The 23,242-nt window shown below is 36.9% G+C and overlaps 1 protein-coding gene across 2 annotated transcripts in view; it reads left to right on the forward strand.

Moving 5' to 3' along the window:
- The window catches only part of ATAD2B (ATPase family AAA domain containing 2B), a 79,214-nt gene that overhangs the window by 44,987 nt on the left and 10,985 nt on the right, over positions 1 to 23,242 (forward strand). Inside the window, exons 19-24 of one of the 2 annotated variants that reach the window (XM_054821319.1) lie at positions 244 to 429; positions 1,072 to 1,207; positions 1,522 to 1,718; positions 4,251 to 4,410; positions 8,073 to 8,195; positions 13,273 to 13,410. In XM_054821319.1, the coding sequence (XP_054677294.1) occupies positions 244 to 429; positions 1,072 to 1,207; positions 1,522 to 1,718; positions 4,251 to 4,410; positions 8,073 to 8,195; positions 13,273 to 13,410 (940 nt within the window). The remainder of the gene's footprint in view (positions 1 to 243; positions 430 to 1,071; positions 1,208 to 1,521; positions 1,719 to 4,250; positions 4,411 to 8,072; positions 8,196 to 13,272; positions 13,411 to 23,242) is intronic. The other variant, XM_054821320.1, reaches the window with a different exon arrangement.

A 23,242-nucleotide genomic window follows, 5' to 3' on the forward strand; every position in this document is an offset into this window, starting at 1 on the left:
ATGACAAAAATTTGTTTTGTAGTCTCCCTAGTACATTGATGTAAAATAATTGAATGATACAGCTAACAGTCACAAACACTTGTTTAGAAAGCCTTTATCATTAGGTAATTTAATTTTACTGGAACATTTGTATATAAAATACCACAAACTTAGGTAATTTCCTATTCCACAAGAATTTTATTACTCACAAGGGATAATAATACTAACAATTAGTTTTTTACTTTAAATATCACTTTTAATTAGATCTTTCGTGAAGCTCGAAGAACAGTACCAAGTATTGTTTACATGCCTCATATTGGTGATTGGTGGGAAGCTGTCAGTGAAACTGTGAGAGCTACTTTTCTAACTCTGCTGCAAGATATACCATCTTTCTCCCCTATATTTCTACTGTCTACCTCTGAGTCCATGTATAGCGAATTGCCTGAAGAGGTAAGTTTCTTGTGGAAGGAGACGTTTTTAGGGAGGTATGTGCTCCTCAGAATGTTTTGGTAGTGTAAAAACATTCTGTTTTGCACTGCTTTTCTAACTAAATTTAAACTATGTCAAACTGAAAATGTAATATTCATTAAATGCTTGTAATTTTCTTTAATGAGGGATGTATGTCCATATTACTGATTTTCATAATCTCCGTGCTACTTTACTAAGACAAAATTGTTCATTTTGATAAGTCACTTCAGTGTAATTAAATGCAGATTTAGTCTAAAGACCTGACCTTTAGCTTTACATCCTTGGATGTTCAGGATGGAGGGAGGGGAGTTCCTATTTTTTTTCTCAACATTTTCTTTGATTTTTTTTTTTTTTTTTTAAATCCAGCCCATTCTCATTTTTCACTGCAGAGGTGGCCACTATTAGGATCATGGGATACTGCAGGTCTAGTCACTACAGAAAATTCAGTGAGAATTACAAGTATTTGTTTTCCCTAGGTTGTGTACACAGCTTTGGGTAGAGTTTACTATCTACCCTCCTGTAGTTAATTTTGAAAAGTTACTGACTAGTGTTTTAATATGGTCATTAATCATGTATTTTTGAGTGGAGGTTAAATTTTCATATGGCTTTTTTTTATTTTTTTAGGTGAAATGTATTTTCGGAATCCAATATGAAGAGGTTTTTTATATTCAAAGACCAAGTGAAGAAGACAGAATGCGATTTTTCAAAGGGTTAATTCTTGATGAGGCAGCAATGCCCCCACCAAGAAGGAAACAGGCTGGTAAACTAAGTTACAGTAAAACCAATAATAATGTGATCTGAATGTTTTCTTTCGTGATCTTTTCCTTTTTCAAAAGGTGTGGGTAAATGACAGTTAGCGTAATTAACATTTGACAGTGTAAATCAATGCCCAGAATAAATTTTGTGCATTACAGTTATCAGTTTTGGAAATTGAAGAGCTGTGGGGTTAAGGATGCAGTGCTAGTTAGATCGATGAGGCAGATTAAATACATAATGAAATTTGGAGTGGCATAATCCCAAGAGCCACTGTGTTGTTAATATTTCCATTGTCTGACTTCTTGGTTTTTTCCCTAGCTCTTCGTGCTCTGGAAGTTCTTCCTCTTGCACTGCCATGTCCAGCCCGTGAGCTGTCAGAAGCTGAAAAACAGCGAATGGAGGACCAGGAAGAGAACACATTGAGAGAGCTGCGGTTGTTTCTCAGGGATGTTACCAAGAGGCTGGCCACAGACAAACGCTTTAACATCTTCAGCAAACCGGTGGATATTGAAGAGGTCTTGTTTCAGTAATGTGCAAACAATGAAGTTGAAACTATTAGAAAAAGAATATAAATTAAAAAAAAGAAAATGAATAAGTTAATAGGAAAAATTGATCCATCATCTTTGCAATCTAAAATGCTGGTTTTTAGCTGGTGGGAGAGTCACAGCCTCATCATCTGTGATGCAAGGAGTTGGAGCGTGTTCTTTGGCTATACTAGTGACCTACTGAAAAACCTTGTGTATTCCTGTCAGTTTTCTAACTGAAATCAGCATTTAAAAATGCCTGTCCCTACTAGTGCTCCTGAAATATTTGAAACCATAAATACAATTCTTTTATTAAAGCTTTTACAACATTGTAATCAGAGACATGATAATATTGGGAAAGTGATCTGTGTTCTGTAATGTATTCAGCATTAATAGTATTGTTGAATAATTTCAGCAGTAATGCTTGTGGGTGCCATTAATCACAGGTGGTAGCACATTATAAGGCATTAACTGGTCGATTATGGAGTGTGCACACCTAACTGATGAGACAGTTCGATCTGCAAATCTATTTTCAGGTGCTGCTATATGAGTAGGATTGTGTTCGATCTGACTTTGAAATCAGATGCTGGCCCACTGCAAGCTTTGCAAGCTTTGCAATCTTGCTAATTAAAACGAAAAAAAAGCTTAATTGCTTCTGAAGAGACGCATCTCTTTTGGAAGACATTAAGAGATGAATATGGGACATGAAAAGTACAGCATTGTAAAAAGCAGATTTGCAGTGTAAATTCCATACAGGATGGGACAGGCATCTTTTATGGGCCCATGCAGTCCTCTCTTAATTTGAGCTTTCCATAGCCTTCTCTAACTGACTGCTTTTGAAAGACTGACGAGCTCTTTAACATGGCAACTTAGTGTGAGCATGTTCTGAGCAGTAACTGTGATTTTTATTATGAAACTGCTTGGGACGCCCATTATTGTAGGAAACACTTCATACTCGTAGTAAAGGCAGTTTCTTTCCCCAAAGAACTTGCAGTCTAAAGGACATGTAACAAAAGAACAAATTACTGTCCTTGTTTTGTAGGTGGAGAGAATAGAAATGTGAATTTGTTATTTATAGGCTTGTCAAAAACCCTGCTGATATATCACAGCACTAGAAATTAAATGTAACCCTTTTTGTCCCAAGTGGTGCATTTAGGCTCAGGACTATCTTTTCCTTTTCTGCAAGAGCCTATCTGCTTGACTTTCTAAGAAAACGTGTTAAGTTTGTTCCACTCCTACTTGCATTGCAGAGAATGCTGCTGTCTGATAAGGATTTTCTTGACTAATTCAGCAGCAGTGTTTACAGTTTCCAGTGAAGATTCTTTCTGTTGATGTGCTAACAAGAAAAGGAAGCCTGTGGTCTGGCTTTCCGATCACTGAACCAATTATCATCATGTTTCCATAGAGGGAGACAAAAGAGAATTTCTGCTATTTTAATTTTTCATCATAAATGCCAATGTGTATATTTAAGGAATTAGGTGATAGACTGCTGTCCAGTGAAGTAATGCATTGATGTTAGTTTATGTTGTAATATATTTTTATACGAATGTCTACAGATACTTTATTAAAAAAAAATTCTTACGGAGCTGTTATGGCTTGATCTAAATATGTATTTAACTCTTCAGTATTTGGGCAGCTACCATCATATGTGGGCGATTTCAAAAGAAAAAACACTGCTTCTGAGGCTGCCAGTATTTTTAATTGATTGTAATCTTAATCACATTCAAACATTTGAGTATAGTTTTTTTTTTCCTTGAAGTAAATAACAAATTCATAGGGTTTTTTTTTTTGCTGAACTTTGTTACAGCAGCTGTGCTGATGCATTTGACTATCAAGCTTGAACCCCTTACGGTACCATTAATTACATTAAATACTTTTTAGCGTACCCTAGTGGCTGCTAAATCTCCAGTTACGAGTTAGGCTTATAGTAGGCTGTGAACTCTGACACGAGGCTTTCTGCCTTGTCTGCCCTTCTGTACAGTCAGTCTAATGTCTTCAATCGATGAAACCTGTCTTTTTTGTTGAACGTGTGATTGAAAGAACTACTCAATAGAAGATATTTAAGAGCTGATAATTTGACTGTTCAGTTTAATGAGAACTTTACCTACAAGGTGAACAAAATCTAGCTTCCCTAGTTTCCTAGGGTTTGAGTTGGACTGATTTTTTTTTGCCTTTCTAACACAAGACAGTGCTACAATGCTGTATGAAAAAGAAGTAAAAATCAGTCTAAATAAAATAAAAAATACATTGACATTAAAATGTTTTGTCTCAAAAAATACAATTAAACTAATTTTGAAAGATAAATTGGTGAGCTACTGAACAAAAAGTAGCTCTGGAAGTCCTGTGTGTTATTTAGTCTGATAAAACTTCTGCTTTCAACATAAATTTGTTGTTAGTTAATGTTTAGTTAATGTATTAGAGCTAAGCATGTGGAATAAATAACAGTATAAAGATGTGAAATTGGCAATGTTCAAATGGAATGCATATGGTCCTGTGTCATTTCTGTATGCTGTTTGTTTATAGGTTTCAGATTACCTTGAAGTTATCAAAGAGCCAATGGACCTATCAACAATAATAACCAAAATTGATAAACACAACTACTTAACAGCCAAGGATTTCCTAACAGATATTGACCTGATCTGCAGCAATGCATTGGAGTACAATCCAGACAAAGATCCTGGAGGTAACGACCTACTTCTTTTTGGCCTACCTAAACCCTAAAGCTTGGTATTAAATCACATAGTTGGTTATTATTCAGGCGTTTAAATAAGCTGCATGCTATGTGATAATTAGGATAAGCAAGTCCTGAGGGTCTGTGCTTCTACTGTTCTGAGGCATGTGGTGCACTGGGGGACATTATAAGAGCAGGAGAACTACAGCATTCAGAGTTGTTTTCTAATAAATTAGGTTTTGTTGTTCCTTTTCAAATTTGATAGCTCCTTTTCAGTGAATAGACTTTTAATATGGAACAAAACCCCAATGTAATTCGGAGATTTCTGTAGAGAATCCTGCACGCAATCTGGCAGTGGCCTGCTTTATTTCCACATTGGCTCAGAACGTGAAATTCACACACGGAAATTAAGAACTATGTATTTGGGGATAGAAATAAAACAGGATAAATCATCAGGCAAGGAAGTCAGTTGCAGCTGATTAGGAGAGATTAGAAGGTATTGTCTTGACAAAGTGTTATGGGATGCTTTCAATTAAAATGGAATTTGTAGATTGAAATGCATGTAAAAGCTGTTCACACTCAAATCTAAGGAAAGAACATCTTGTGTACTCTTCGCTAAGGCTGCCTTACAGCGTACATTGCCAAAAGAAAGACGTTCCATTGGCAGCTTCATCAATAAAACAACAAAGCAGCACCCTTTTAATGTAGTTGTATTTGTGATACTTGGAAATCTGAGTCCATCTGCAAACGTAGTCCAATGCATTAAAAAGTTTTTCATTAAATGTTGTAAAATCATTTTACCAGGCTAAAGCCTGATTTTGTATGGTTTTTTCTCAAATTTTTGATTTTGTGAGGTGTTTGCAAATGTCTCACACGTGGACTAGATACAGTATAGTCTGGTCAAACAGTTACACGTTTCACGTTGCCTTCTGAACCAAGCGCTGGTTCATATCTGTGAAAGAGAAATTGAATAAAGTTTATGATGCATTTTATTTTACAACTGAAAAAAATACGTTGATAATATACGGCAAAAGGTTTTCTGTGTTCTTGATACCACACTTTTGAGGACTTCTAATGTGTAATTGATGTGAACTAATCAAAGCCCTTGATGGACACTTGGGATTCTGAGTGTCTCTGAAGAGCGCCTGTTTAGATGATGAGGACTATGAGACACCTCCTGCATACGAGTGATGTATGTTTGTGACGTTGGGAAAAATTGGCATTAATATACGCTCATTGTTCTCATTTTTAGGCCATTTGGATCTGTGGGCTTGGTTGTTTAATTCTAGGAAATGTAGTCTGAATAGGTTTTTATAAGTTTTAGAGCAGGTGTTAAGGGACTACAGACTTCTAAGGTCAGATCTGCTCAGGATCATAAACAACACAAGTCACAGGTTTGTTGTGGCAGAAACATAAAATAGCAAAGACAGCTTGGGGAACGTTTAGTGGCAAAGATTTTCATTGAGCTTGTCCAAAGAGAAAGAGTCTTAAGAAATATATTTTGGGAATCAAAATAGGGATATTTTGGTTTTCCTTCCCGTCAGGACTGAGCTGGGAGAAATTGATCTGGCTATTTCTAGGTTAAGTTTTGCATTGGAGTTTCTCATCATTGGGTAGGTAATGAAAGGTAGTTCTGTCCTCTGCCCTGTCAACAATGGGTGATGTACTGCTCTTCTGGTATACAAGATTTCTTGAGCTGTTGTCTGAATACACTGCTGAAACAGCACATCATGTCTATTCTGAGTAAGCATTACATGCGTTCAGATGTATTAACTGAATATTAACCTATATATGTTCACATTCTTTAAAGCTGGGCATATACACTTGCCTCTGCTTCATGCTTGAATTTGCAAAAGAATCATACTGTACCTGCTTCTGTCCTGTCATTAAGTTGGAAAAGCAATTGGACTACCAGACTAGCTGATTTATATGCAGTACAAATATGTACAGATATTCAAAACTGGCTTCTTTGGTTTTTGTTTTTGGTGGGTTTTTTTTTCCCACTGATACTTTGATATAAAATTTTCAGATAGGTTCTATAGTAAGATAGGGATTTCCCCCCCCCCCATTGTTTGACTAGGAAATGTTCTTAAAGGCATGGAAACATAACCATTTTGTGTTAGACACAAAAGTATTTGCCTCTTTGAAGCACCGTCTGTGGGGAAAGTCTTGCCCATCACAGGATTAGAGGAAAGTAGTAGTTCAGTCAAATACTCTTGATTTGATTGTTCTCTCCCCCCCCCCCCCCGCCTTTTGCGAGGGCATCTTAAACTTTATTATCTGGCAAATGTTTTGCAGTCTAATATCACAAAATTGTATCTGCAAAGAATGCAGTATATTTTTTGTGATCATAAAACATAATGCTTCACAAATACATGTGGGTAAAAATTTCTAGTTTCCAGTTAAGTGGAGGTAGACTTCCCCAAAAAACATATGTAGGGCTAATTTGAGCTGGATACTGGATATTCTTTTTCACTTAGCAGTTTTTCCAACTGTGAAATTTGCTGTTTCTAGAATTATAAACCTTGTTTAATAAATGTTCACTGATATTCTTAATTGTTGTCTTTAGTGATTATTAAAACAGATTAAATCTGCTAATTGTATAATATGTTGTAGACATTAATGTTGATGTTTGCTGTTGAAGTATCTCCATCAGCTGGAAAAAGTAATTCGCTGTGGCTAAATTGACAAATTAAATATGTCTGTACTAAAGGCAAACAATGACTGTTGTAGGTTTCATTGAAAAGCAACATTCTAGATGTCAATTTTCTCCACCTATGGGCTTGCTTGTTAAGTTACAATTACTTTTCAAATTTCAACAACATTGGAATAATTTCTTTTCTGTGTTTCAAAGGTATAGGAACTGGTCTTTTCTGAAAAAAATGGTTTTTTGTGAGTTGCGTTTAGGCTTCCAGTGTGGGCAATGTTTTTTGTCCTGTTCCCTGCATAGAGATGACAATGTAGCACACCTGAGGCTTGTTTCTTGGCAGTTTTTCTCAATGGATTAAAATGAGAAATAGCTATTCAATATAAACAATAACCTGTTTTAGCACAATTTTGAATTTTCTAGCAGTTGTTAAATAACAATTAAGCAATACTTTAGCTTAAAAAAACCCTCATACAACAGGGGAGGAATATAAGCAAGACAGGTCTACCTTACAGATGCAGGAGACGTCCAGTATGATTTTGCAGGCAGAATAATTGTATGAATGTTCCTTGACCCCAGTGGGTAAATTCAGTCCTGGACAAGTCTCTTGTTACTTTGGGGACTCTCTGCACTGTGCTCCATTAATCTGTGTAGATCTGCCTGTGGAAACAGGCTACACCTGCTGATTCTAGCAAGTTTCTAAAGATTGCAAGTTGATTTAGGTGTGTTCATCATTCACTGTTTGCATTTGCTTATAAATGCCACTGTTGATTAAAGTAACAATTTGTACTTCTGAAACCTCTATCTCTTAAATAGCTGGCTTGTGATTTTTTAGCATGCTCAATCTTTATTATTTTTTTATTAATTTTTTTAGTATTGCTCTGTCTATGTTTTCATATGTTTGTAATATTTCCCAGTTACTTCTGTCTGTATTGCTGTTGTAATATACCATACAGAACAACGTAGAAATGGTAAAGAATTTACATAATTGTGATAAAATTAACAAGTGTGCTGTTCTGTTTTCTAGATAAAATAATTAGACATAGAGCATGTACTTTGAAGGACACTGCTCATGCTATCATTGCTGCTGAACTGGATCCAGAATTTAATAAGATGTGTGAGGAAATCAAGGAAGCGAGAAGAAAAAGAGGTATGTTTAACTTCATTTATCCTAACACAACATATATGGGAAAGAAACCAGAATTTACAAATGTCCATATAAAATTTACAAATGTCCATATAAAAAAACTAAATTTAAGATGAAATAGAGAATGCACATCAGACTCAGGTGGTACGTGTTAAAGGATGACTGAGCTTGAAACTTGTCGACTTTTTCCAGCTACGTGAGCTGGTCCAATAAGGCACCATCCTTCTTTACAAACTGGTACAAACAGTATCGTAAAACACGGAGAACAGATACATGGTGAGATTGCTGTACTAACTGAAGATGTGGTGAAACCAGAGCTGTATTCTAAAAATGCCATGTAATACAGTGTAATAACAATTACAGTAAAGGAGAATGGTATTTTAAACCAGTGGATTTGGGGGACAAACTTTTTAGCAGGACTTGTTGCTATAAGACAAGGGGTAATGGTTTTAAACTAAAAGAGGGTAGATTCAGAGTAGATAAAAGGAGGAAATTTTTTACAGCAAGAGTGGTGAAATGCTGGAACAGGTTGCCCAGAGAGGTGGTAGATGCCTCATCTCTGGGAAACATTCAAGGTCAGGTTGGATGGGGCTCTGAGCAACCTAATCTAGTTGAAGATGTCCCTACTCATTGCAGGGGGGGTTGGACTAAATGACCTTTAAAGGCCTTTTCCAACCCAAACTATTCTATGATTTTCAGTTCACCCTGGCATGTGCACAAGTGTACTTTTGGTGATAATCTGTTGATTTTTTTTGGATTAAGAAACAACTCTTGCATCCACATTGAGGGGAGCATGAGGTTGACAATCTAATAGTCCAGAATCAGGAAATACAGCCCCCTGCATTGGAAGACATCACTGACTCTAGTTTTTGTTTAGTGCAATTGTTTTCAACTTGTAGTCCATAGACCTCCAAGTCCGTGGACAGCTTCTAAAGTGACTGCAAATGGTAATGAAAAGCCCAAACATATTCCTAGGAGGGCTCTGTTTACATGAAAGATTCTGTACCTCTGTGGAAAAATTTTAAAGTTCTGAAAGTTGAAAAAGGTTGAAAATCACTGAAATACAACATTAGAAAAAAAAATTCATGCTGATTTAGGGATTACTGATTTCAGTAATTCCAGCTTTACCTTGGCGAGTTGTTTCCTGCTTTGCCTCCTGCTTTGGTAAAAAACTGCATTATTTGATTTCTAGGTTGAATTTGGCTGGTCTTAACTTATAGCTGCTGGTTCTTAAAATACTTCTGTCAGTAGATTGAAGACCCTTTATTAATAATTTTCTTTGAACTTTGCAAGTATCTGTAGGCTTTCTCTTCTTCAGGTTAAAACGGAAACAGTTCCTTTTATTTTCCCATTCAGTCATGCATTTTTTTGTCTAATTGTTGTACAAGCTTCCAATGCGTGTCTTGAATTGTGGATAAGAGAACCAATTGTAATTCACTGTGGTTGTAAAATAGAACTAATATAATGCCTTCGTTTCTCCTCTGTACTTTTGTATTAGAACTATAAGAATATTCACAATTCTGGCCTTAGTGTCATGCTGTGAGCTATGCTCACTTAATTACCCATTACAAGTCCCCCATGATTGTTAAAGGTTATTGCTTCCAAGGTTAAAGTAACTGTTTGTAAGAGCTCTTTGTTACAGAGAGACACTCTATAGCTTGTAGTCCCTCCTTGCAAGTCTCCAAGAGCTAACTGGTACACTGTCCTTCTTTTTGTGGCAGTGACCAAGTAATAAATATTTCTGGGGGCAAAACCTGCAGAACCTGTTGAAAGCGGTGGGTTTTCAGAAGTCATAATTAAAGCTGATGGTGTCATGCAACGAACTTGTTAAATCAGAAGAAGGTGCTGTTGGTGTCAGATGGTGATTAGTGGACTGTGAGGTATAGGTAGGTGACTAGCAGTACCACAGAATCACAGAATGGTAGGGGTTGGAAGGGACCTCTGGAGATCATCTAGTCCACTCCCCCACGAAAGCAAGATCACCTAGAGCAGGTGCCAGTTTGTGAGTGACACCAGCTCACATACAGCAATGGACAGGTTTCAAAGTGCACTCTGTGCATTGGCGTGGAAACTATTACAGTGTCACAGATACCTGCAAGGCACATTTCAAAGAAGCTCATGCTTCTGGATCACATTGTGGTGGTTTCAACAACAAATGAGCTGTGCAGTTGGTCCAGCTGCAGAGCGTGGAAGGCTAAGATCACTACTGGATTAGCAAGGAGAGAAGATTTGGAATGCATGGAAGAAGCTGTGTTAGATTAACTGGTTACGAATGAAGAAAGATATATCAAGGTCTTGAGGTCTGAGGAAACCTCATGCTATAAGGCAAGCACAAGAGATTGTTCTATCTCTGGATCAGGAGTTGTGTCAAAGATTGTGGTGTAGAACAATGTAGAAGATGGCACTTCAGGCATGTAGTCTTGGCACCGGTCGTTGTAATAGATGGAAAGGATGTGAATGCTGAATCAACCTTGGCATTACTCCCATTTTGCTTTACAGAATATGCTCAGCAAGACAGTAGATCAGCAAAATCACAGTGCATATGCTGGTCTAGACTTTGACATGTACCCTGTTTCAGAACATTTTGGACAAGGGATGACAAAGGCCTATACTTGCATTTTCTTCTTTTGATTTGATGTCCACAAGGTTATTAAAGGATTTCTGGTTTCTTCTTTGGATTGATTACCAGATGGTCAAGTATAGAAGTGATCCCCAGATCCTCCTTCTTCCCCCCTGCTTTATAATAAGAGTATATTTTGAAATAATGGAATGTTTCAGTGAGGAAATACTTGAGGAAAACTGTGTAAGCCTTTTGCTATCCAAAAGCTTTGTGCAACTGGTCACCTAAATGCAAGGGTGGCTGCTCATACCAGGCTGTTCGCCCAAGTGGAGCTACCCGATGAAATCATGCTGAATTGGGCAGCCAGCCTTGTTGCCTGACCCAGCGTATGAGACAAAGTGGTGGGGAATTGAACCCTTCAGTACTTCCTTTTGATATCAATAAGAGGTGTCCATGCAAGACCTTAAATGACTGTTGAGACTGAAGTCACGGTGAGTGTGCTTTGCTGTATGATGCACAGCAGGCTGCTTTTCAGCTCAGAGTACCCTAAGCTTCTTTCTTTGTCTTCCTTTAAAAGTGCCAGTATACTGGTATGTATATACTCTGATGGGAAAACCCCCAAACATTGAGTGTCCACAGTGCTCTGCGCGAATGCCTAGACTCAGCTTGATAAAGGTTCCTACCTTCAAGCCTTACCAGAGTTAAAACTCTTAGCTTGCCAACAGCACTCTTGTGAAAGAAGGGCAATAATGCAAACAGTGGGACTATGAAAAACAAGTCCAGGTTTATCATGTGAATCTACTAGCAGTTCTTGGACTGAATGTAAAACTTGTAGTAATACACCTGCTCAGAAGAGGTCAAGATAGTGTTGCAAGTCACAGATTGAGTCAGAGTGGGTGGCTGTGGCCATCAGAAAGGAAATTTGTCTTCTGACAAAAAGAAATACCCCGTACTCAGTTAGATCTTGGCCAACATTTTCTTGGCTACCTTTGGAAAGACTTCAACATTCAACATGAGATTTGGATGGAATTGAGCAAACTGATCTGTATGAGGCTTCTAATAGATTCTCTGGAAATGTTATCAAGTGTTTCTGTCTGGATTCACAGAGGAGTTTGGAAGGCAAGTGACATTACTGTAGGCTTTTTAATCTTTACCCAGTTGAAAAGCCATTGATTTTCTGAGTGGTGCCATGTATTAGCTTTTAATTTATTTCCAGGATACTGAAGATGAGGGTAAGGCTAAAAAGCTCCATACCCATTTTCTTCACAATTCTCTTGGCAAGCTACTTCCCTTCCATTTTAAAACTATGTAAGATTAGTATTTTCTACCTCACTTTCTTTTTCCACAACTTTTCTGTTTTTTTGACAGATCTTCCATTTTTATTTAGTACTGAGACTGGTGACCAATCTCCAAAGAAGTACTGCAGTGTAACAGAATGATAAACTGTACAATAAAATTAGTATCCAGAAGTTAAACTAGAATTTCTTGTATTACTGAAATGAGGCGCTGTTGTTGAAAGATGGTAAATCTAAGAATAGCAAGTTCTAAGTTGGTAAATTAAGAACAATATATACTAGATAATTGCAATTTGCAGCTTCTTGTGGACACCAGCAGGTAACAAGGTAGAAGTGGTGGAGGTTTTGAGTAATGAAATATGTTTGATATGCAGTTTAAAATATTTGTAATGTTACCTAGAAACTTATGCTGCAATTATTAACTGTTAGGTGAGAGTTCCTTTGTGAATCTTTTAATTCCTGCATCCATCAGTTTTAGAGCTTCTTGTCAGCTCTTGATTACTTGGTTCTGGTTATTAGTGGAGACACGGAGTGTCATTTTGAAGATTGTTTTAGTGGATGGATAGGAAATTCTGCTTCACAAACACGGAATTTGAGAGATTTGTTTATGTCTTTAAAATGTGCTTAACCATTGTGAAAGTTTGCATTTGTAGAATTTAATTAAAAACCCTATGAAATAGTAGAAGCGGAGATGAACTTATATTACAGAAAGCAAACCAGACTTTTTGTTAAAAGCAGAATTGCATTTTGTTAATCTAAGAGCTCATATTGACTCTGAAATGGATCCATTTTACGTAACATAGATCATGGTGACAATACAAGGTTTTTATTCAGATGCTCTTTTTGATATGGCATACAATGCCATTATGAATTGCCACTTATTTTAAATCATCTGTTTAAAATCAGAAAAAATTGAAACTGTCAATAAGAATTCACTTTGTAGAGGAAATATGGATAGAAGAGTGCAATCTTTGGGGATGCAAGCCTGAGAGGTAGTCATATTTTTCTAATCCGTCAGAGCTGACAGTTTTAAGACCATGCAACTGGAAAGTTATTTTGTCAGTAGAAAACAAATATTCTTGATTCTAATCTTTGTTTTCAATGTCCAGCCAAATATTAATTGATGTGTTCTTATTGCAGCATGGTATTCCAAGTTTCTTTTTAAATTCAATACTTTTATGCGGCTTGGTTTATTTAAATAGGTATGTTTATCTTCTGTATGCAGGCTTATCAGTAACAGCAGAACAAATAAATCCTCATGGTTCCACTGTACGGAAAACAGAAGCTAGAGTTGAAGAGGCATTTCGGAACAAACAAAAACCTACAATGGCAGTGTGGCCCAACTCTGCGAATAAATGTGCATGTGAGTACCTTGGGTGATAATTGTGCAAAATTAGAGGTATTTCCAATCGCAAACATTTCCAATGTCTCCACTACTGTTTACTGATTATTTCCGAAAGTAATTTTAGGCATGAAACATGTAGAACTTTAGGAAATATTCTTTTTCTGACTACATGAAATCTCTGCCCAAGAAGTTGTAAAGAAGCAGGATTTCTGTTTTTGTGATAAAGAATAACTAATGTAATACGAGTATTACATTTTTCTTTGTAAAAGGCTATTTTCAGTTTGAGACAACTCTGATCCAATGAGAAGATCACTGTTATCTGTTTGATAAGTGTTAAGATTTGTTTACTCTGTGTGTGTATTCACAGGTACATACCTACGCGCTGCTTCATAGTCTCTCTCCTGACTATAGTTATTCAGCACATACAGTATCATGCTAAAAGTTAGAAAAGGTTACAAATTTAACTGTATTTTCCTTCATGGCACCTGATTTTCAGTAGTCAGTACCCGTTATTGAAGGATGTTAAGATACTCTTGCCGCAGCCTACTGGATTAGTCCAATTAATTGATCAAAATCTCTAGATTTGTGAGTGACTGTTTAACTGTGGTGAGGTAATCAGAGGCACTGCTAATTATTTTCAAGAGGTAAGTTGATTAGAACAGGTAAATACACAACAGATATTTTTGTTATAAACAAAATAAAGACTTGAAGAGAAAGTGACTATGAGGGATATACTGATAGTTGTGCATAGCTTTCCCGCTGAAAATATCAACTCCATTACTAATATATTATTAATAGCATTATCAATTATTGCTTAATAGGCAAGCTGCTAGATTGGAGCTGACAGATTTTCATTGGTCTTTGTGCTCTCCTTCATGGTGCTTTTCCTTGATGAGAAAGAGTTTTCTAAGCATGGTGATAACTGCCCAGAGATGAACATTGTTTATATATGAATGATAGTGTTGATGTCAAATAGTTTAATTAATTAGAGGTGTATGGTTTTATTTCCTGAAGCTGTAATTTCTTCCGTTAAAGGAATTAAAGTCAATTGTACAGAGTTATGGCTTGAATAAATTGATACATAATAAATTGATGATGTGGATCCAAGCTGTTCTTTATTCATTTGGCAGCTTGTGCAAAAACAGAAAGGAGGGAAAGGATTCTCAATTTTGGTTTTTTTTTTTAGTTTCTGATGAAATCCAAGATGGAGATTCTCACTCTGGCTGATGTACAGAGCACCTTCCGGGCTCTGCATGCTGTGCAGCAGACGGTAGGGTTTATAGACCTCCAAGTCGGATGTCTCTTGGGAAGAGAGATAGCCATTACTGGTGACTTGTATAAAAAGCAGCTCTGGTACCTCTGCTCTCTTCTCCATCTAATGTGGATGCAGTGGCAGTCGTTTGAAAACTAGAGCCATTGACTGAAGGAAACTGCCAGCATTTCTGTGTGTAAACAAAACAGAAGTTAATGTTAAGGCACTGTTCCTGCTAGTATTTTGGTAATTTAGGTTGGAAGGCAAGAAAATTTGAGGCTTAGTGGTGTTTGGGACTATGATCAAATGAAAAACTGCGTTTTAAGGCTGAGTCTGGGAAAGGTAGCTAGTTCATGAGGGATGTGATGCATCTAGTAATCAAGAGAGAGAACCAGGAATTGATGAGCAATCAGAAGTCTGCAGAAGTGATTCAAGTAGTACATGGGCACACTTAAAGATTGATGTGGTAGGTTCAGGAGAGACTAGAAACTAGGAAGGGAAACAGTCTTAGAAGGGTTTTTGGAGGAAGGACCTGGAGTAAAGTGAGAGCAGAACTGAGTGGATTGTAGGGAGCTCATATAGCAGCAAACTATACGGTGGATTGTGATTGTATAAATGGAAGAAACAAGTTTATAGAAGGGATTTCTGAACAGAGATGATTTTAGAAGTAGAGTAGAAATTTTTTTACGTCCAAGAACTAAGATTTTTTTTTTACGACTAAAGTATTACGCAAGCAGTGTAAAAAGGACAATGATTTATGTATTTTAATGATACAGGATTAAAAACTGTACTTACCAATTAATAATTCTGAAAATCTTCCATTTTTTTCTGCTATTTGAACCTCAATTAATTTTCTTCCCTTAGATATTCCTGATTAAATTTTTTAGGAGCTTTGTTTGCAGTAGTTTATAAAATAGCTGCAAAAAAGGTCAATTCAGATGAAACACTTGAGAACTCTAAAGGAAATTATTATCAAGCATCTGCTCTACAAACAGAGTGGACTACAGACACTGCAGCAGCCTTCTCCAGGTTAAAGCCCTGTTTAATGTTCAGGGCTAGCACAATAGAGAACGAGAGTTAGTTTATCATGTGTTGGTTTGTTTTCTGAGATTATGTATTTTGTATGAAACTTTATTTAGCTTTTTAGTTACCTATTATTTTGTGATTTATTTTTCTAATGTATTTTAGATTTTTTTTTATTTGATTAAACCAGATGGGCTATTGGAAGTATGGTACAAAATAGTTGTTCTATTTGAAGACATGGTGATACGTGTTCCTGGGTTAGATTTAATCTGCAAGTTCCATTTCCCTTGTTGAAGGTACACCCGGTGGTGGATGGTATATTACAGTATAGATAAGTTTTAAAAGTTTTGCATTACTAGAAGTTGCTGAAAATCCGTTTGGGAGAGTTCTGTCACAGATAATTTAAAATATTTCCATATTGACTGTGTATTTTGAGAAAAGGGCAAGTGTTCTGTTGGGAACTTAAATGAGACATAGATTGAAAGCCTGATACAAATAGTTGTATGATCGTAGAATCACAAAGTTGCTGTGGTTGGAAGGAACCTCTGGAAGTCATCTAGTCTAACTCCTCTGCGTAGAGCTGGTTGCTCCAGGCTGCGTCCAGTTGTGTTTTGGTTATCTCTAAGAATGGAGGCTCCATGACATGCCTGGGGAACCTCTTCTGGTGTTTGGCCACTCACGGTAATTTATTTTTCTTAAATTTGAATTGAATGTCTTGTATTTCAATCTGTGCCCATTACCTCTTGTTACCGGGCACCGATGAGAAGGCTCTCGTTTCTCCTTCGTATGTGTGTGTGCGTAAGAGGAAACTACCAGCAATGTGCAGTTTGATGTGTCTGGTAAATTAATCACTGCAGTGGTTTAGGTACAGGTTAGCACATACAACATTAGCATCTCTTTAACTATTGGGATGCTGTATAGTAAAACTTTGTCCTGCTGCTCTCTTTTGCCAGTAGATGGAGTATGTTGCATATTATTTTACTGTCTTGCAGTTGCTTCCTTTAGTGTTACATAGAAATAAACTGTATGGGGAAGATTTGATTTTACGTTCTTATCTTTTTTTGCAGTATTTAACAATAATATATTGTAATGATAGACTGCAGATTTTACGTTTTCTTCATAGAGAAGATGTCTTTTATGCTGTGTGATAAATATGGTAGCTGTAAAAATGGCATTTGGAGCAAATAAAAAAATTAAAATATGTCACATTGTAAGTATTGAAAATAAAAGTTGTATATAAAAGTCATTTTATGAAATACGAAGTAAACGCACTGCTAACTTTTCCCAATAATTGGAGTAGAGGTCTCTGTAGAAAGAACTGTGGGGAGATCAAGCAAGGATATAAAAAAACTGCTGCAGAAAATGTAGTTCCTAAATAAATAATATTTTGTGTACCTTTTTGTGGGGTTTTTTTTTGCTTGTTTGTTTTCTAAATGGCAATCTTTGCTATCATACAAAACCATGAGGTTTTGCTTTGTAATGGAAAGGAGGTTTTGTTTTGGCAGCAGTATTTTTAAAAAAGATTTTTAGAAAGGAAAAATCTTTTGTTTATAATTTTTTCAGAAACTGTTTGATTCTCACTGATTTTTGTATGTTTAGTCTCTTTGACCTCTCTGATACAGTGGTGTCAGTGATGGCTGTACTTCAGGCATTCATATGACTACAGTAATGCCTTATCAAAGGACATGGCAGAGCAGATGCCATATAGTTTTTATTATTTGAACTATTTTCTGCCTTTTGGACTAGTTCTGAATTTGGATTCAGAATTTGGATACCAACACATTAACAGTCATCCAGATGCTAACATTAAAATCCTGGTAGCTGCTGATGTTTTGTTACAAATCCTACACTTGCTACTGTTTTCTTTTCTCTTCCCGCTCTGCAGAAAAGGGATTTGACTTGGATTAATTCTCTCTTGAAATAGAGGCAAGTACTGTAATTTGAAAAACACCATTATAAATTATTTTCTGGAATTTGAGGACATCTTTACTCAGAGCTGAGACAACTGTCTCTCTTTGTTTCTTTATCATTTTGTTCTGGGTAGTGTAGGAGTTGGCATTCTGGATGAGAGTAGTTTGATCTCCTGTATCTGATGCTGGCTGCAACCAGATACTTTAAAAGGAAGTTGCAAACATTGGAGAAATAAAAATTATTTTTTTCATGCCTAACTTTGAAGGAAATACCAGCTTATCTGATTCTGAGTTTGTTAACAGTTCTTTTAAAACCCATAGACTTTGTAATTCTTCTAATTTAAAATGCCATTTAGTGAATTTGTGGGAATTCTAATAAATCCTGACTGCCTGTTCTTTTTTTGGGATCCTATCAAACTTTTGGACTTGGTGATATCTAGTGGCAAAGAAATTTTCTTTCTTCACTATTAAACACCTGCCTCTTGAATTAATCAAATGTCTTTTTTTCTCTGACATAGGGCAAAGAAGGTCCTACAATTTATTTTTTTTTATATTCTCTTGTTTCTCATCTCCTTTCTAACTCAGTAATACAAGATTGCTCAGCCTCTCTTAAGGTTTTCCTGAAAGCATTATCACCACCTTTCTTATAAACATGGTAAAAAGAGAGACTTTTTAGAAAAAGGTTTTTTTAATGAGTTTTTCTAAAAGAATTTTCCCCCCCTAAGTAATATGTGTAAGTGATGTAATAAAAAACAGTTCTCAGACCTTTTAGATCTTACTCCTTCCTCCCCTTTGAAAACCGTGGATTGTTTAAAGATTGGGTGTAAAGTTTTTGTCTGCAGAAGTTGTTGATTTTCTTGTGTTTATTATCCATGTCTTCAGTTTTGTTTGTATTTTTTTCTAATTTTGCCTCCTTGACACAGAAACCAACCAGCAGCCATGAGCCTTTCAGATATGTGATACAAATGAATGCTATAAATGCTATTGAATGTAATTTTAATGAGAGTGGGAGCCTCTTCTCTGCTTGTGAAGTTGCAGGAGAACCTTGCATTCTTCATGGCTATTTTGCAGCAGAGCAGGTGTTGTTCAGTAGCTTAAGAGCCAGCTGAATGTACCAAAAATGTAAATAGCTGTAGTAGTTTCTGTCGTGCAAAGCTACTGAGCAGAGGGAAAACGAGCAGATCTATAGCAGTGGAAAGTATAAAACTGGTCTCCACATATTAATCTGATTGTCCCTTCTCTTTTGACTTCATTTTTCTCTTTAATTTTCCTATGCGACTGTCATGTCATGTACTTTACTAACGTAATTACTCTGGTTTCATGTAAATTATATTTTTAGCTTGGTTTCCCAAGAAAATAATACCTGTGCTCTCTGTCCATCTCTGCTCCCCTAATAACTTATGAATCATTTAGCTGGGTTCAGACGATTTGACAAGGAGTTGAGGGCTGAAAGACTTTGTGAAAATTGGTAGCTGGATAAATGTACGCATCTACTGAAGGAAAAGGTGATAGATTGAAAATGGTAGTTACCTGTTCTGCCTGGCCGCGTTGGCTGATGAGTTAAAACGTTGTATTGGCCAGGCATGGCATGCACACCTCAGATGTGGTGCGTCTTGTGTCCTGTTCAGCTGAGATAGGGAGGAACAGAAGATATTGGGAGAATTTTGTGAGAAATATTGGGAAGAGCTTGAGTTGAGAGCGTTATAGGGGGGATGACAGGGGAAAGCAGATGTCTATGAAGAGAAAATGCTAGGGATACTGCAGCCAAGAATTTTTTTTTTTTTTGAAACATGTTTCATCTCCTTATGGAACTTGACGACTCCTTGTTGAGTAGAAGTGCCCAGGTTCTTCAAATATTTGTTTACATAGCATAAACTGTTATATATGCTGATGAAAATCATAAATATGTTAAGTTGTTGCATGCAATTTTTTTAATGTATTTGCTAGGTCTGTGCCTTGTCTTCCATCTAGGTGAAGAAAACGACATGTCTTTTAGGGGTTAGTTTCACAGTTACCTCAGGCTGGTCAAGCTACAGGTTGCTACTAAAGATGCTGTCTTGCCTTTTCACTGGTTGCATATTCCGACCATTTTCCCTGTGCCAGCACCATCATTCATGAGTTGGAAAGCTCAGTTGCGGAACTGAAGATGTTGAAAACTACCCCAGAAAAAAAAAAGTTTCAGACAGATTTAGTTCCCTTATCTGTTCTACTGCAGGAACAGTAGTGCCGGCACAAATGAGGTAGTGGAAATGCTATAGCTGGCTTTGGAGGGAGAAATGGCTTTGTCTGTTAGCGGAAGCTGGCACCTCATTTTGCTTTTTAAGCCATTGTGGAACTGTGCTCTGTTCTTTCTTGCTGCTTATCTCTGACTGCAGTTTGGGACTTTGTGACTAAAAACTCCAGAGACTTTCAAGTGGACTGTTCAGTGCCCCTTGGTAAGGAATGTGGAACTACTGGAAGCAGCTAAATTACTGTGGCAGATATATAGATATCCTGGATGCTGCATAAGAGAGCGTAAATTGCTGGTAATAAGTGCTTTCTCAAGGCTTTGAGTTACTTTACACACAAGACATCAGATGGAAGTTTAGGGTTTTGATCATGGAAGAAAAACTTGAAACACGTGCATTCAAGTGGTTCTTGATGATACTGCAGACACAAAATCTAGATCCGTGGTGATCTTGCTTTCCATGAGAATCTCCTTTGGATTTTAATCCCCAGGAATTCTTCACGAAATAAAGGTAACAACAGAGAATCTACTGTTTGATGGATGTGAGCTTTATCATTTAATGACAGAGGATTCACAGTCTCTGATGGAATTTTTAGTGGTGCAGTGGCATATAGGGGTTGTCTTTTCTGCAGCATAAAGTGCACTTGTTAGCCTCCACTAATACTGTACTGCACTCAATATACTGTAGTAGTCAAACTACAGAAATTTCAAGAGAAACATATCTGCTTTGACTGCTACATCTTCTCATTAGAGTTCTTCCACATTAAGGCAAGCAGACTTGCTTGTTAATGATTGACAGTCTTTGAATCTTCTAATTAGATCTGCTTCCTTTTCCAAGTGTTAACTTTATATAGTCTGCAATTCTGTCACTGTACTGCTGGATTTGTGGGGCAGCAACCGTGTATACTCAACTTTGAAGCTTCTCTACCATTCAGCCATCTTTTTGAGATCTGTTTTCTTGAGACTGTATTAAACAGAAAGGTGACAGTTATCTCTAGATCTTGCAGAAGTACTTGAGGAATGTGAGAAGGATTTAGATTTTTTGTTTGTATTGTTTTGGGTTTTTTGACAGTCACTGTTGTTTAATATCCAAGAACTGTACCCTGCTTGGGACAGAGTTGGTGTGCACTGCTATCTGACTTGAGAATTGTAAGGCAGAACCTGCAAGTGGGAGAGAATTTTCCTTAACTTGGGCCTAGAGGACTAGTCCTGCTGAAGTTAAGTACAGAAATTCTTTTTTAATTGTAGGAGGCCACCTCTGAGAGAAACATTGTCTGCCTTAAGTTTAGGGATCTTTCAGCCAACTCTTAAAATGTCTCAACATAGGAGTGGAAGAATTGAGAAACCTTACTGACCGCTTAACGAACTGTAGAGTAAATTTGTATTCAATGATTAATTACATTGTATTACATCACACTTTTTAAAAATGCTGTCTGCATACACTGTGCAGCTTAGAAACAAAAAAAGAAGAATGGGGAATGGTTGGTTTTGATACCAACTTCACATGAACCTAAGTGAAATGTTATGTGTCACTCATGGTCAAACAGGTATTTATTGCATTAAAAATTCTGAATAACAATTTACAAAAAAAAACCAGAAAGAAACTAGAACTGAAGTGAGGATCCCCTTGGCAAATCTGTAGAGGTTATGTGAAGATTATAGAGAGAAGAGTTCAGCAATTCAGAAGGCAAGTGAATGTATTCATGTGTGAATAATTGGTATTATAATAGTTTGAGTTATAGAAACTCAGTTCTATAAAGCAGGATTCCTCTGACAATAGTATTTCTACTGCCTCTGGCACAAATGCTGCCAAAAGACTGGGTACCAATGGGTAGATTTCAGATGAATAGTTTTAAAAGGAATAATGGAAAAGGTGTTAATGCGTTAACTTGCAATTGTATATATGCTGCTAATTTTTTTAATAAAGTTAACTCAGAAGTTTTTCTTCTGTAAATAGCTATGCCATTCTGTTACTTACTGAAAACTTGAATGTGTCATGAATCATACTGACTATAAAATAAAAAGTGTGGCTTCTACTCTAGGTAGTTCACAGTCTTATAAAATATCAACGTTAAGGTAGAAGCAAGAGGACTCCAGGTTAAGTTTATTTTTTAGCAGCAATCCATTAACCCATTAGTTCCTGCCCATTAGCCCTTTCGTTTTGCATCAATTTTACCCTGTGGTAGCTCCTTCTTCCTTTTTGAATCATATTCAACTGTCTTGCAGGATTCAGACATAGATTTTACTTTTTCCAGCCTCGTATGACAGCTTCTCAGGTCTGTGTTGTTCTCGCAGTAATGCCTTTTTCTTTTTAGTAAATACAAAGAGAATCAATCTAGATGATGAAATCTGGTGTTGACTTAAACATTTGGTTGCATGGTTCCTTGCTCCATGAAACACCCCTCCTACTTCTACCACTCCTTTAGCTTTACTGGGGGAAGTGGGCAGGACAGAAAGACAGACTGTTGGTGGGTTTTGTTTTTAAATGTTGTGTTCCTTGCTCAGCTTTTGACTGTCCTAGAGGCTCAGCTGTCTGTATAAAAGAAAAATCTGTGTAACGGTATTACAGGTGCTAAGGATCTGGAACAAAACTTTTCTTCTCCTATCCCAAGAGACATTCCTTTGCACAGAGCGATGCAGCCTAGTTGAGAACTAAAAGGCGTTGTTTTGAAGGGGCAGTGTAAATGTGAGGACTAGAAGTCTACTTTTGATATGATCAGGAAGGTAAAATCTGGTGAATGGGCTCAAAGATACATTAGGTAGGGAACTAAGGATCTCACTGAGGTCATGAAAATGATGTGGGCAGTTTTGTGTTAAATAAATTCAAATGAGAGATATAGGTGGGTTTATGAAAGCCTGAGGAGACAACACTTCAGTGGCTGGGATGGAAGGGGTTGAAAGCAGGAAGGCTTTTATCTGAATGATGGGGAAAAAGTCAATTCGTAGAAGTATAGGGACAAGAAGAATCAGGATTTTTGAAGTGCTGGTCAGTTGGTGTTTGCAGGTCTGGGTGGCTCAGGTGATGATGGTACTGCCTTAAAACAAGAAGTGGTAAGAAGAGTCTGGGATGGGAAAACTAGCATTAACTGACTGTTATTGACTAAATGTGGGTGAAAACCAAAAGTAGCTAGATACTGCTTTTGTCAGTGCAAATATTGTTAAATATTAAGAGGGCATGTTCTGCACTATCTGGAGATCAAATGCTGTTGTTCTTTCCTAAGTCTCGGGGGTTGGATGGAGGTAGCATTTTTTTTTTTTTTTTAATACTGTGACATAACACCAGTTTTATAATAATAGCAGTGTTTCAACCAAAGCTCTCTTTAGTGTGCATACTTTAATGAGGTAGCTGAAAAATTTCCTGCATTTACTGGTCTTGATGCAGTGTAAACCTCAGAACTCCTGGGAGAACATCTTCTGTGGCACTTTTTGTGGTTGCTT

Source organism: Grus americana, chromosome 3 (assembly GCF_028858705.1).
Source record: "Grus americana isolate bGruAme1 chromosome 3, bGruAme1.mat, whole genome shotgun sequence".
NCBI lineage: Eukaryota > Metazoa > Chordata > Aves > Gruiformes > Gruidae > Grus > Grus americana.